Below are 14,319 nucleotides of genomic sequence, written 5' to 3' on the forward strand. Positions count from 1 at the left end.
AGCATTTTCTAAAAATGTCAGGTTAGAGCTTGCACTTTCTGAGCCATCTCTCATGTCTTGCTGGGTAGGAAAAGGCAACAGGAAAATGTCAGACTGACCAGAGCCAGGGAATCAGAACTTCCGCCATCCTGGCTGCTGGCTTTTAGAACTCATTAACATTTCTGTGTGGGTTATCCTGTGGACCTCTACCTTTCCACAGCCTCTTTCTGAACTCCTTAGCATCTCTTCACCTTTTCATTGAGTTACAAACTAGTCTAATGGGAAAACCAGGATCAGGTTTCTTATGTAGGTCACTTTCAATGTACTAAGCAGAGTTTTGCACCATAGTTATAAATACACACAGCAGGGTGTAATTTAGATAATTCTGTGATATACACGGGTGGTGGGTGGTTACCATTAATTCTTCAGAGAATAAGGAATACAGTAATTATAATTTATATTGTTTCAGTAGTTTGTTGCATCCTTTTCAGGCTAGGGAGACACATGTCTTTCTTTTCTTCACCATTCCTTTCTTCCTTCAATCCTTCCTTCCTTTCTTTCTTTTAAATCCATGGCTATTACTTCCAAATCACTTGGCTAACATGCATTTACTGCTCTACACAGCTTTAAATGAGGGCTATTGTGGGCCAGGGCATATTTATTATAACCACCTCCCCCACAACATTTATTTTAGCTTAAATTTGTTTATATTATATTTAGCCTTTACATTGCCCATATTTTATCTTCTTTTTAAAGTAAATATAGAAAAGAGGTGGTATGGTTTGGGAACTTGTCTCACACTTATGTCAGCTCTGTGGTGTTGAGTAACTTCATTTACCTCTCTGAGTAAATCAGAGTATGTCACTATAACTCAATTTCTTTTCTAGTTCCGTCATATATATATTCCCATTAATAATTTTCAACCTACCTTCATATGAGGATGAAATTGAATAGTATAAATAAAGTATTTGGCATTTAGTATGCACTGAAATGAGGAAAATTTTTGTGTTGGCATTATCATTTAGATGACTGTCATGGATGGAGTGGTCACTTGAGCTTGCTATTCAAGGGACAGTCTCTAGCTGAGTATATGTCTGTCCTTTGGAAAGATGAGAGCAAAGCAGACTATTTCCCTTTCTCTCTTGCCCTTGCCTATCACCCAAGACTATAAAACTAACCACCAGCCAAACAACACAATGAAAGAATCAAGAGGTCACAACAATGACTTATATTTAATATCCTGAATCACAGACGAAAGGTCTCTCTTATTTTGGCTTTAAGATGACGTTGCTGGTTGAACTTGAACTTTGTATCTCTTAATCTCTGCCTTATCCGACTCTTGTCTCTAATTATCACCTGCCAGCAAGCCATTTCTCAGTCCAGTCTAGGTGACCCTGGGTTCCTTTCCCAACCATGCAGCCTCCAAATTACTTCTGGATGGCCAAGTCACCTGGAGTCAGACTCAGTTGGACTTGGAGACAGAGCTTTGCTTTCTCATGTGGCTTTCAGGAATGCACAGGTCACAGAAACACCCCCTACCCACCCCAGCCTCACAATTGTATGGGCCAGTATGATTGCAGTGGGTAAAAAGTTAAGAGGAAAGGGCACTAATGTTCACCCCCCCACCCCCACCCCCAGGCATCTGAGTCCTAGGGACCATGTTCACCTTCAACACTTCTTTCCCCTCAGTGTGTGTGTGTGTGTTTTCAAGGAAGGACTCACTCTGCATCTTCTTTAAAAGAAGAGAAAGTTCTAACAATAAAAATGTTTCTCTTCACAGAGCTGTGAGAGTTCTATTCATTCTGGGATTAGTTAATTCTCATGACCTTTTAACAAGACAGCACTTTTGCGCACTTAGATGAGATAATTGATTCTAATGGGGGAAGAAGCGCTGCTCATTTAACTGCATGTATCTGAGTTGTCTGCAGTTCAAACAAGTTCTCCATTACCTTTGGAGTTGCCAATATATAGATTAAAACAGTAAGAAGGTAAGCAGAAATGTGAGCTAATTCAATCTTGGAAACAGAGTGCTCCCTCCTTCCAGGCAAGTGAACTGTTTTATTGTTATTATTGTCACCTCTCAGAGGAGTGGAGAGCAGTATGAAGCACCTTATAGGAATCTGGTACTTAAATCAGTGCTCAGTAAATGTCACCTACTATTGTCACTATTATTATCAACAGCACCAATGTAGAGGTCAGAAAACATGACAATCACACATATGTGCAGTTTGCAATGCACTTTTGCCACATGATACTTCATTGATAGCGACTGTCTTTTGCAATATTAGTATCCCATTTCTCAGTTTGGATACCTTGACTACAATTCAAAACCAGTTTTCTTACCTCTGGTCCCACTCCACAGTAACCAAAGGGAAAGCAAAGGGTTGATCTCATGACCATTGCTGGGTACGGCCTCCTGACTAAGTCAAACGTGTGTGTCCCCTGGATGGCTTGTGTTTGAACCTGAAGTCAGAAGCATGCGCTATATGCTCTAGGCACTCTATGGGTTTTTTTTGTCTTGAAGGCAGTCACACACTCCCTCAAAACCACCATCTGTGACATCTTCCATAAGATGGAAGCCAGGAGCCATAGCTGCCTCTCCCTCAAGGATCCCGTGTTGCTACCTAAAAAGAAGTAAAAGTCTGGAGGCCGTTGACATGTTGAAGGAGCAGTCTTTCTAATGCCTGCATTGCTAGACTCAAGTAGGGAGGGGCAGTGCAGCTAAGTAGGTGGAACCTGGGCCTCCAAGCCAGAAAGACTAGTGGTCTGTGTTTGGGGGATTTGAGCAGCTTGGGTTTCTCGTCTAGTCTCTGTCACTTGCTAGCCATTTCACCTTACATACATCATTTGGTCTTGTTGTGCCTTGGTTTCTTCATCTGTAAAATGGGGTTATTAATACCCTTCAGGATTGTCATGAGAGTTAAAGGAAATGTTGCTTTTAATACTCTTAACACAATGTGTAGTACATGGGGAGCACTCATAAACAATAGTTTTATGATTGTCATAAATTTCAACTAACCTGAGTTTTTAGATTAATTTATTTATTACTAAGACATAATATCTGTACATCTTTATGGGGCATAAGATGATAATTCAGTATACATGTATACAAATGAATAATGTTCAAATCGGGGTAATATGCATTTCCCAACTCCTCAGGCATTCATCATTTTGTGTACTGGGAAATTTTGCCTTCTGAGTTTTAATGTATACCTCTGTAAACTGGGTCTAGTGGGGCTGCCAAGAGGATTGGACATAATATACATATGTTACCTGGCATGCTCCCTGTCCCATTGCAGGACCTCAACAAGTGCAATTACTATGGCCTTCATCTGTCTGTGGATCTTCTCTGCATTCTTGAGGACTTCCTTCTGGATCAGCCACCTCCTCCTCTGGGCCTTATCCTTCTCAATAGACTTTGTTATCTGTCTGTCTTCTCTCCTTTCCTATGAGCTCATGGAAAACATGGATGGCCTGATTCGATGCCATCTCTGTAGGTTGCTTCCAGATCTTTCCTATTACACTGCTGGCTATAGAGTGGGCTTTTAGAAAATGTTCATCATTGGAACAAAGGAGCAAAAGCAGCTCACAGCACCTGGGCGGAAGGGTTGGGAGACTTGAGTGTTTCCTCCATGTGTGGGAAATCGGTGTAGGCCTCTTGAAGGTGGTGAGTCTGGATGAGTCTTGAATCCAAAAGTGGGATTTAGGCAGGTGCTTTATACTATATCACAAACTTTTTTGGAAACAGTCTTCCTAGCCCTTTCAGGGACTGTGTCTCAAACAGCATTCATGCTTTGTTATCTCGTGATTTTTTTTAGATTGTTGTATGAGACTATTTGCAATTGCTACACTGGAAAATGTTTTTTAAACAGAAATGCATACACATGGTACACAATGAAAAGGTACAAAAGATACATGGTGAAAAGCAAGTCTCCCTCCTCCCCTGACCCTACAGCTTTTTCCTTCAGAGGACATACCCACTGTTATAACTGTCTTTCATATCCTTTTTGAAATATTCTGTACAAATGCAGAAATTTATTTTTAACTCAAAGGTAGTTTGTCAAATACAGTCAGCTATACATTATAGTTTTCTTTCCAGAAAAATATATAAAAAGCTTTTTCATTCTCCTATTTTGCTGTAGATAATAGCTTATCTAGCCCCTATCAATGATTGGTTTATAACATTTTGCTATTACAAGTTATACTGTGGTGAATAGCCTTATATGCACACCATTTAGTACACGTGTGAGTATACAGGTGAAATTTCAAGAATGGAAACTTTAAGTTCCAGGGTAAAGAGTGTATATATTTTAAATTTGATTAGATTTATCAAATACCAGTTTAATCTCACATTAGCAAAGTATGAGAGTACTTGCTTCCCAAATCTCTGCCAATATAGTGTATTTTCAGTCCTCTTTATCTTTGCCAAACCATATGTGAAAAATAATATTTCAGAGTTTAACTTACATCTCTTTCACCATGAGTAATGTCAAGAGTCTTTTTCCTATGATGCAGAGTCACTGGTATTTCTTATTCTGTAAACTGTCTGTTCATATCCTATGCCTATTTTCCTACTGGGTTGTTTGATTTTGCTTATTATTGTGAAAGTTATTTTTCCATTAAGGAAATTAACTCTTGGTGATACAAATTGTAATTTTTCCCTCTAGATTGTTATTTATCTTTTGAAGCAAAAGGCCAAGACCTCCTGAAACTCCCCGTCCTGGCTCAACCAGACCGTGAGCCCCTCGAGGGCAGGGTCAAGCCTTAATCGTCTGTGTCTCCAGTCCCCTGTGCAGGGCCTGGCACTGTAAGAGCCCCTTTCCTGGGCTTTTGTTGAACTGAACTGAATGTCTGTGTTCCCCACCCGTCCCACCCTCCCCTTATGGCTTTGGAGCTCCATTTCCACCTCCAGCAGAAAAAGATGACTTTTCTCATTGCTCACCACAGCCATGCACCTGTTTGGCCTAAACTGGCACCTGCAGCCGATGGAGGGGCAGATGTATGAGATCACGGAGGACACAGCCAGCAGTTGGCCTGTGCCAACGGACGTCTCCCTGTATCCCTCAGGGGGCACTGGCTTAGAGACCCCTGACAGGAAAGGCAAAGGAGCCACAGAAGGTAGGGTTGCTGCGTTGTCCGTGTTGTGAGTCCTCTGTGTCTGCCTTTGAACCAAGGAGACCTCCATCATGCACGTCCTGTGCCTGGCTCACAGCTCCATGCTCTAGCGCTTCCTCCATCCCTCTGCACTCCACGCCGGCTGCCAGCCCACCTGTGTCTTCATTGCAGTTCCTTGTCACTATGAGCTCAGAGTGTGCTCTGGCAGGGTTCATGGTGCTCAGTGATATCCCATCCCACGCCTCAAGGGGAGCATCATGGGTGTTCACACTGCTGGGGTGGCCATCTTTGTGTGGGGTCAAGACAAGCTCTTCTGGGGAAATCTCATGGGCTGAATGGACATCTGCAAGAGTGGGGAGTGGTGAGGGGGTTAGATAATGTGTTATAATGGGAAGGTTTCTGGATCTCGTGGTTTAATGATAACACTACTTCAGGTATCTAGCATTTACCAGCCATGTGACCATGAGCAAGTTACTTAGTTTTCCTGAGCTCCACTTTCCTCATCTGCATTAACAATAGTCATTAATATTTGCATAGTATGTTTGTTTCAAAGTTGTTTTTTTAATCAAGATTATTTCATTTCATATTTAATCCTCACAGAAACCCTGTGAGGTAAGTATAATAATTTTTGCCCATTCTAGATGCAAAAACTAAGAATTGTGTTAATTGACTTGACCAGAGTCACACAGCCAATAGATGGTGGAGTATGGAATATGATCCCGGGGCTCTTGCCCTCTGCATAATCTTTCTTACCTGACCCCATCCCACAGTTACAGGACCCCAAAAGAAGTGTGAATGTGAAATCCTATAATATAATAAAACATGAATATTTCTTTCAATGACAGAAATGGTGGTGGCATTTGGATTTTGGCATTTTTTAATGGGAATCCATAAGCCTATGTTCCGAATGTCTTAGAGATCTTTCCAACATGCCATAGACATATGTTCTTTCAATGTTAGCCAAGAACAGTGCAGACTCACCAAAATTGGCACTAAGAAAGTCGTCTGAGCTCACAATTCAGAATGGTTGTCATTCTGGGCAATATACGCATCCCTTTTCCTGCATCTGCTGTGACCTACATTATCTTTCTGGTTTTCTTCATAAAGTAGCTATAGCTAGCCTTCATTGCTCATCTTTCCTCTCATCTCTGTGAATTTAGAAGTCATGTCTTCTGAGCCTCTCTGTTCTTTCAAGGATTTGTATTCCAGCCATTAGTTTGGTTAATAGAGTGGCATATTCTTGGTCACAGTATCTACTTATGACCTCTGAGATAATGATCTTGAAGTCCAAAGTCAACTCTTGACCTATGGTCATCATCAAGGGAAGTAAAAACTGGGCACATTTCCAAAGAGCTAAACCAGAACCCCTGCCCAGTGTTTTGAGGGCAAAGCTAATCTCCTTTGTAAAGGTTTTAAGACTTAAAACACTGCATAATTTACATTTTTTGTCCTTAATAGAATATGGAAGGAGATAGTATGACTGAGGCCATTGGAACCGCTTTGGGTTAGGAGTCAGGAGCCCTGAGTTACAGTCTAATTGTTGCTACTGAACTGTGGTACAACCTTAAGCAAATCCCCTGAACAGATGTTCTGGGCTTCATTTCCCTCCTCTTCAAAAGAATATTGAACTCGATTTTTCTATAAGGTGCATTGAAATTTGCAAGTTCTGCATATGAAATTAGTAATAGAATCACCACATAATTAGCTCATGGCTCTACAGAATTTTTTTCCAAGATGGCCCTGTCCATGGTCCTGCATTTTGGCTTGTGATGCTAATATTAGTTTATAGTGTCAGGTGGCTTAGGTAAATAGCATAAAGGGAAGAGTGTTTTTTAGATGAGCATGTTAAAAACATAGATTTAAAATATGCTTAACCCTCAAGGAATTGGCTGAGGCTCTCACTTAACAAAATGTGTTTTCTTCTTTCCATGATCTCTAACAGACATTCTTTAAACAGGAGTTAGATCTATCTGAAATTTCCCACTCTAATGAAATTAGTTTGTGGGTTGTTTCAGTTTTGTTTAGTTTTTCCCAAGGAGCAGGAGGTGCAGATAAGAGGCAACACAAAATTGCACAGACTTATTGGTTTATTTTAATTGGAGTATTTTTGCTTAAAGGGATTATCTGTCATTACTGATGCAAATGGAAATCCTGTTTACCAACTCCTTAAATGCAGTGCAGTGCTGGAAAGTGGTCAGCATCAGAAGCAATTACTGTGATGTAAAATATATCATTCTATAAAACAGAGGACAAAGCTTCCTATAGTTTATGTGAGACCACATGGTTCTTAAGGTTTGTGCCCTGGTCAAACCAATGTCTACTCAGTTTATGTTTTTAATTGTAATGCTAAAACTCTAGTTCCTTAGACATATCCCAAGGGGAAAAGCCCTTAACTCTGAAGTAAGTGCATATTTCTTATCCCTTCTGAGGGTATCAGGGAAGAGAGCTGATTCCAGAATTAAGATTAGAGTTCCTGCTCCACAGTGCAGGGGAAGCAGTGTAGTGTGATGGAAGATAAATACTCCGGAGCCTCGACGTCCAGGATGTGATTCTTGACCCTGCTTTTTATTGGTTCCGTTAACTCTTGCCAGTTACTCCATATCCCTTGGCCTTAGTTTTGTCATCTGTAGAGCAAGGTTGACAACACCTTTGCTTTCAAAGCCTAGCAGTAAAGACGCATTCAGCAAATGTTCATTCCTCTTTTCTTGTCTGTTCGAATCCCCAGCCATTCTCTCTTGGGTATTAAAATCCAGACTAATTAACATTTACCCCCAACAGATCCTCAAATGGTTTGGGGGTATTTTTAAATATTTTTAAAGGGTATATATTTTTAAATTATACAAATTAAATATATGATAATCCCATATCACATTTTTCATGTCTTTGAGAGTAACATCAAACTACAATTCATCCTATATTTTCAAAGCAGCTGTAACCATTTCAGGGTCGTCATGGGACAGAAACCAAATGCAGCAGCTTTTCAAAGCAAAGCCACAAAAACTTGTGTTATGCATTAATGGGGAAGGGGGGGGAAAGCATTGAATAAACAAGCATTTCTGATGGTTGAATTGGTGGGCTAGGGATAGCATTTTCTTCTTTCTACAATGAAATCAAAATTGCCCATCAGTTTGAACCATGCAAATTGCTGCACACAGGCTCAGCTGGGCTCTCCAAAATGGAACAGCTTATTTTGATAACCAAATAAATTTCAAACAGTTGCTAAGGAAACTAAAGGATTCTTTGTGCAAGTTATTGCATTGTAAAGAACCAAAAAGGTAGAAGGAGGGGGAGATTGTTAGTTGGTTAGGAATTTAGAACCTATATAGTTAGGTCTCAGTTCAGAAAAGTAAAGATGGTGATTGTAAAGCATATGGAATTTCACTTCTTCCAAATCTTCCTTGTTTGACCAAGCTATCCAACCATTTCAGCAATTCATTGAGAGATTTTATTTTATAGGCATGATTGCTAACTGTACAAAGAAAAGGATTGTCACCAGTGCAATATGTCCTGTGAAATCTAATGATACTGTTGGGAAGACCCTAATTCTGAGCTAAGCTCTGTAATTTTTGGTAAAGTTCTGAAAGCACCCAATGTTGTTATAGTGTACTTCTCATGGATGTCTTGAGACTCTGACAACTCTGGGACCTCTTTGTAGATTTCTAATTCATAAAAACAATCAACTTGAACCCGAGAAGGCTAGCAGTATTTTTAATGGGTCTTAGATATACCTGGTCAAGTCTTGATATTAGCCTGCATATCCATGAATTAACAGAACCATTGCTCCTTAAGAGGGCAGGTGACCCACCACACTGAGAATGTCTTTTTAGAGTTTTAATTAATTGTTCATTAATTCAATCCTCTTAGAAACCATATTCTGATAAATAAAGAGGGAGCCCAAATGATTTCAACTCTAGTTTCTTAAGCTAAGTCTTAAGCATCCCCGTGCCTCCATATGCAGATTTTAATTGTGTTGCAGGAATCACTGAAATACTAAATGAAGAAACCTGCCAACATAGTTGGAATTCATTAGACAGTAGTTTGTACTACTAATAATACCATTATATCTATCTTTATTACTATTTCTCCTGCTAATATTTATTACCATTATCTTCCAGAACACGGGTAGGATAAGATTTTTATACACAGAGCTTTTCTCCACCTGATCTAGCCTCTCCCCTCCCTCATTGCCTCACCATTGGTGGATTTTGCCTTGTCATAGGAAGTTTTATTTCCTAGTGTTTATGGATGGTGCTCAGAATTAAGAACAAAGAATCTTACAGGATTTGAAAAGAGGAAGACAATAGGGTTTTTTTTTTAATTTTTTTTTTAGTTGATATGGACAAGTATCTTTATTTTTATTTATTTATTTTTATGTGGTGCTGAGGATTGAACCCAGGCCCTCACATGTGCAAGGCAAGCGCTCTACCAATGAGCTACAACCCCAGCCCCGGCAATAGTGTTTTAAAAAGACAAACCAGGAGGGAGGTGTTTCCAGCCCCCAGTTCAGCCAGTCTCAGGGGGTCTTCTCCCATTGGCTAAAAGGGATCAGCAGGCTGTTCTCTCTTTTCCCTCAATAGTCCCATTCCACTGGGAACCAGATCCCCCCAATTCAAGGTCCTAGGGGTGGGAAGGATATGCCCCAAACCAATATGTACTATTTTTATCTCATTGTACACACAAGGAAGACAGTGTTTTCTCCCAGTGGGCCTACCTCATTGAGATACTAGAAAGTGCTATAACAGTCTCCCTTTGTCACCTCCTCTGGGGTAAGAACCAACATACTTATGCTGTTGTGCCCTACAGAGCTCAGATGGCATCTTCGGGCTGGCCTCTGACCTGTAGGCCTATAGAACTTAGCTGATACAGTGGCTGTCTCCTGATATATGCTCAGTGAAGGAGAAAATGAACCATGCAGGCATCTCCAGCAGCATGCTAAAAAGAAAGAGCAGTTTTCCATTATTTATTTTCAGACATAGGATCTATTTGAATGCAGACAATTCTCAAATCGCATCAGTTCTGACTTCCACCGACTCACAAAGGAAATGAGCCCTTGGAATTAGCAGTCTTGTGCTTCTTTCTCTGCAGTTCCTAGGAGTAAAAAGTTCAGCACATATCCTGCTTTTACTCCTTCTTAGTTCTTCCTCCCTCACGGAATTAAAAGCTGAGGGTACATTATTTTGTACCTGGAATATAAAAGGGTCACAGAACTGGGAACCCACAAAATCAGATAAAGAAGAATGTGAATAATTCTCTCCCATCTTAATGCTTTGTGAAGTTGGCTCCTGTCTTTGAAGTTTGTGAGTCACGGCAAAGTGGTTGGTGTGTCTGTATTTTCAAGGTAGAAGTCTGGGACATGTTCCTTCCATAAGGAATTCAATGCAAACTCTTTCCCATACTAATGACAGAATACTGGTGGCACTTTTATTGATAGCGTGCATTTCAACTTTTTTTGTTGGCACATTTTTAATTAAAATAACATTTAACGGTTTGAAGCTAAAAACCTGATGTTTCTGCCTAGGAGTTTAAAGGGAATGATAACATATGGAGAAGTTTAACATTTAAATTGAATTTTATTATTTAAAACAGTAAAATATTTTATGACTACAACAATACCCTGCCAAGCTCCATTTCAGCATTAAATGTGCTTTGTAAGGAGTCTCACAAAGCCAGGGAAAAAAAGACATTTTAATTTCTTATTCCCCAAATGCTTTTTATAAAAAGTTCCACAAACGTGTTTTCTTTACAAATGGATTCTTGTTCTCTTCAAGCATCTTCTAACATCTCTGACAACACAAAAAGCCTCGGAGCCAGAATGCCCAGGGGTCCTTCCTAATGACAAACAAAATGTAGCCTGCTGACTTGATCTGGGTCTTCCGGGCTACTAAGGATGGCCTTCCTCACGTCTCTGTGGTCTCCCTTGTCCCTTCCCTACTTTTCAGAAGGCCGATGTCTGACAGGAAGTTAAGGTTTATCTCTTTCATGTGAGTGTGTTTAATTACTTAAGAGGGGAAGTTTGATAAACAGCCTTCCTTCCTGGCCCGGTGCCTCCAGAAAGCAGTCACTCTCCTGATTGGTGACAGAAATGGGCAAGAGACCTCACCCCTGACCCTCCATAGGGATGCTAGGCATCGGGCGGGGGGCCTGGGTTAAGTTTCCAAGTATATTCTAGACTTTGTGTATGAACTTGAGAAATTATGTCAACTTGACCTTCTTTAACATAAAAATGATATTCACCTCCATCCAAAGACCAAGAGGGATTTTTCAGACATGTATCCTCCCTTTGAAGGACTTTCTTCCTCATCTTTCTCAACCCACATCCGTGCTCCAAACACAAACCCCCATCCACGTAGCTGGCCTCAGAATTTGGCTTCTGATTTATACACCATCCAGTGAACTTTTAAAATACCTAGCTCCACTCAAGTCACACCCCCCACTGCTGGAAAACCATTCCAAGTCGGAGATTCAGTACCCACACCTTGCTCCCTCCAGCCTGCCTATTTTACCATGCAGCTCTTTATACACACACTCTCACAAAATCACAAAGTTATTCTCATGTGACTGCAAATGATTATTTTTAGGATCAAAATATATTTTAACAAGCTGTGGAATTATGCAGTAAACAGATGGCCCTTGGGGAGGACCCATACATACTGCTCTGGAAGAATGCATATTTTTAGCAGAACAATTTGAGCATCACTGTGGTGGGGGGCAGTTCTGAACCTTCTTACTCCTGTGAGTAGGGGGATGCCTGCTGGCAGCGGAACATTACAGAGGAGTGAGGCTGAGCAGAGTCCTGGGTGCTGGGACGCTGATTCCTTGTGTCACTTGTGGTTAACCAAGATGCTTTTGTCTTCCTTCCTTCTATCTTGGTAGGAAAACCCAGTAGTTTCTTTCCAGAGGACAGTTTTATAGACTCTGGAGAAATCGACGTGGGGAGACGGGCTTCCCAGAAGATTCCTCCTGGTACTTTCTGGAGATCTCAGGTGTTCATAGACCACCCTGTGCATCTGAAGTTCAATGTGTCTCTGGGAAAGGCAGCTCTGGTCGGCATTTATGGCAGAAAAGGCCTTCCTCCTTCACATACTCAGGTAAGCAGAACCCTACCTGCCTACTGACCTCCTTGTGCTCCTGCTCAAATCTTTACCCAAGTCAAGAAGCCCAACCCTGACCCTAGAGCCCAAAGGGAAGTTGGTGTATTTTAAAGGCCTTTTATCCATTTGCCACCCTCTCAGACCCTGCCTTTCAGGCAAGTGAGATTTAATCCCTGAGGCTTTTTGCAAGGAAGAAATTATGAGAAATTTCTCAGTAACCTTTCTGCTATTACTCAGTCTCCTAAATTGTGTTACCCAGGAAATGTTATTGAGAGAAAAAAAAAATAGACAGTGAGTTTGAGTCCTCTTGTTATTTGCTGTGTAACCTGGTATTCATTACTCATCCTCTTCTAAGCCAGTTTCCTAATCTGTACCAGTGCCCACTTTGCAGGGCTGTTGTGAAGAAGAAAGAGTAGCATTTATAAGGCAGCCAGCATAACGCCTGGCTCAAAGTAAATGTTACTCCCCTAATCTCTGGCATTCCTTCTCTCCTTCAAGGTTACACTTTATGCAGACAGATGTGCACCAGAAACCCTTGAAGAACTTGTCCAAGGGGCTGGGGGTGTGGCTTAGTGGTAGAACATGTGCTTAGCATGTGCAAGGCCCTAGGTTTGATCCCTAGCACCAAAAAAATAAATAAATAAATAAAATGAAAAAATAAGAACTTCTTCAAGATGATTGGCATATTACTAATAATGAATGGCATACAGCAGAGACTTATGCAATGTCCTCCTGGCTCTGGAATTGGAGTAATATAAATCATAAGCATCCTCAGGTGTTCTAAGGCCACATGCAGTCTTCCTAACCCCGGTAGTCAGTTGAGATTTATAGTTATAAGCTAGACAGATAAATTTGCTAAGGATGGAGTCACAGAAAATAGAGGGAGCTTGAGCCCCTGATGACTGCAGAACTGCCATGCTAGTCCTAGAATTCATGCCTCCACACAGTTTTCATGAAGTAGAATGACTACCTATCTTTTCTGTTTGTTTTTTAAGAGCTAGAAAGATGGATGGCTACTCAATTTGCTTGCTTGCTAATAGGTCAGTAGGGCTTAACCACCTATCTGTTATTAACACTGCATGTCTGTCTTATCTGGAGTCTTATGCTAGCAGTCTCAGATCAATTGGCATTTGAATTTGACACAGCATGCAATTATTGATAGACTTTTGGACTAATCCAGTTCAGTTCTTCTAAAATATCTCCCTGAAACTGGAGCCATTTAGAAAAGATTATTGACTAAAGACAGATATAAACCAAATCTTCAACTGTTCGTGAAGAACATTCCATTCCTACCAACACTCCAATCCCAGCCTGAGACCCTTGAGATTCCATCAGTACTTGTGTAGAGCTCAGGACTGGGTTTCTAATCTTGGGCCAACATTGAAAGAGCATGGTTCTGTTTTAAATGAGGCCAGGTGAAGACTTGCCACACTTGCAGCAAAAAATATTTCCAAGACTAGGAAATAATGCCCGAATGATGCCACATTCACAAGAGAGGAAGGAGAGTATTACCATGAAATATAGGATTTGAGTTGGTTGATAGCTTTCCTGCAGCTTCTGCCTCTCTGTTTCCTTATGCATTCCCCCACCCCGCCCTGCCCCCGCCAGGAGAAGCCCAAAGAAAACATGGCATGTGCTGGAGCAGATCCGCTGCTAATCATACTTGTTTTGTGCTTTAGTTTGACTTTGTAGAGCTGCTAGATGGAAGGAGGCTCCTGACCCAGGAGGCACGGAGTCTGGAAGGACCCCAACGCCAGTCTCGCGGTGTCGTTCCCCCCTCCAGCCATGAGACCGGATTCATCCAGTATCTGGACTCAGGAATCTGGCACTTGGCCTTTTACAATGATGGGAAGGAGTCTGAAGTGGTCTCCTTTCTCACCACTGCCATTGGTAAGAAGCTCCAACTTCTGCTGTCTCTTTGGGTAGGAGGATACTTGGGACTTTGGGGGTTAATGCCAACAAGAGAATGAACGTGTCTTACTCAGAGCTGTAGATGCCACTCAGAGTATGGGGTGGGGCTGTCCTGCCTGGGCATGCTGGAGGAGGACTCAGCATGAGATGCAGGTACAACACGACAGACAGAGGGGCCATCCTGATACCTTCCTCATGCTGTCTGTGTGATGATGTATGGAGC

General features: G+C 41.3%; 1 protein-coding gene across 7 annotated transcripts in view; it reads left to right on the forward strand.

Annotated features, from left to right (window-relative positions):
• Window positions 1-14,319, forward strand: part of Tenm4 (teneurin transmembrane protein 4) — a 768,485-nt gene that overhangs the window by 579,694 nt on the left and 174,472 nt on the right. For 6 of the 7 annotated variants that reach the window (XM_076846576.2, XM_077108835.1, XM_076846577.2 and 3 more), the window contains 3 exons: window positions 4,927-5,097; window positions 11,968-12,182; window positions 13,865-14,075. In XM_076846576.2, the coding sequence (XP_076702691.1) occupies window positions 4,927-5,097; window positions 11,968-12,182; window positions 13,865-14,075 (597 nt within the window). The remainder of the gene's footprint in view (window positions 1-4,926; window positions 5,098-11,967; window positions 12,183-13,864; window positions 14,076-14,319) is intronic. The other variant, XM_076846579.2, reaches the window with a different exon arrangement.

The sequence above is a fragment of the Callospermophilus lateralis genome, chromosome 2, assembly GCF_048772815.1.
Source record: "Callospermophilus lateralis isolate mCalLat2 chromosome 2, mCalLat2.hap1, whole genome shotgun sequence".
Lineage (NCBI taxonomy): Eukaryota > Metazoa > Chordata > Mammalia > Rodentia > Sciuridae > Callospermophilus > Callospermophilus lateralis.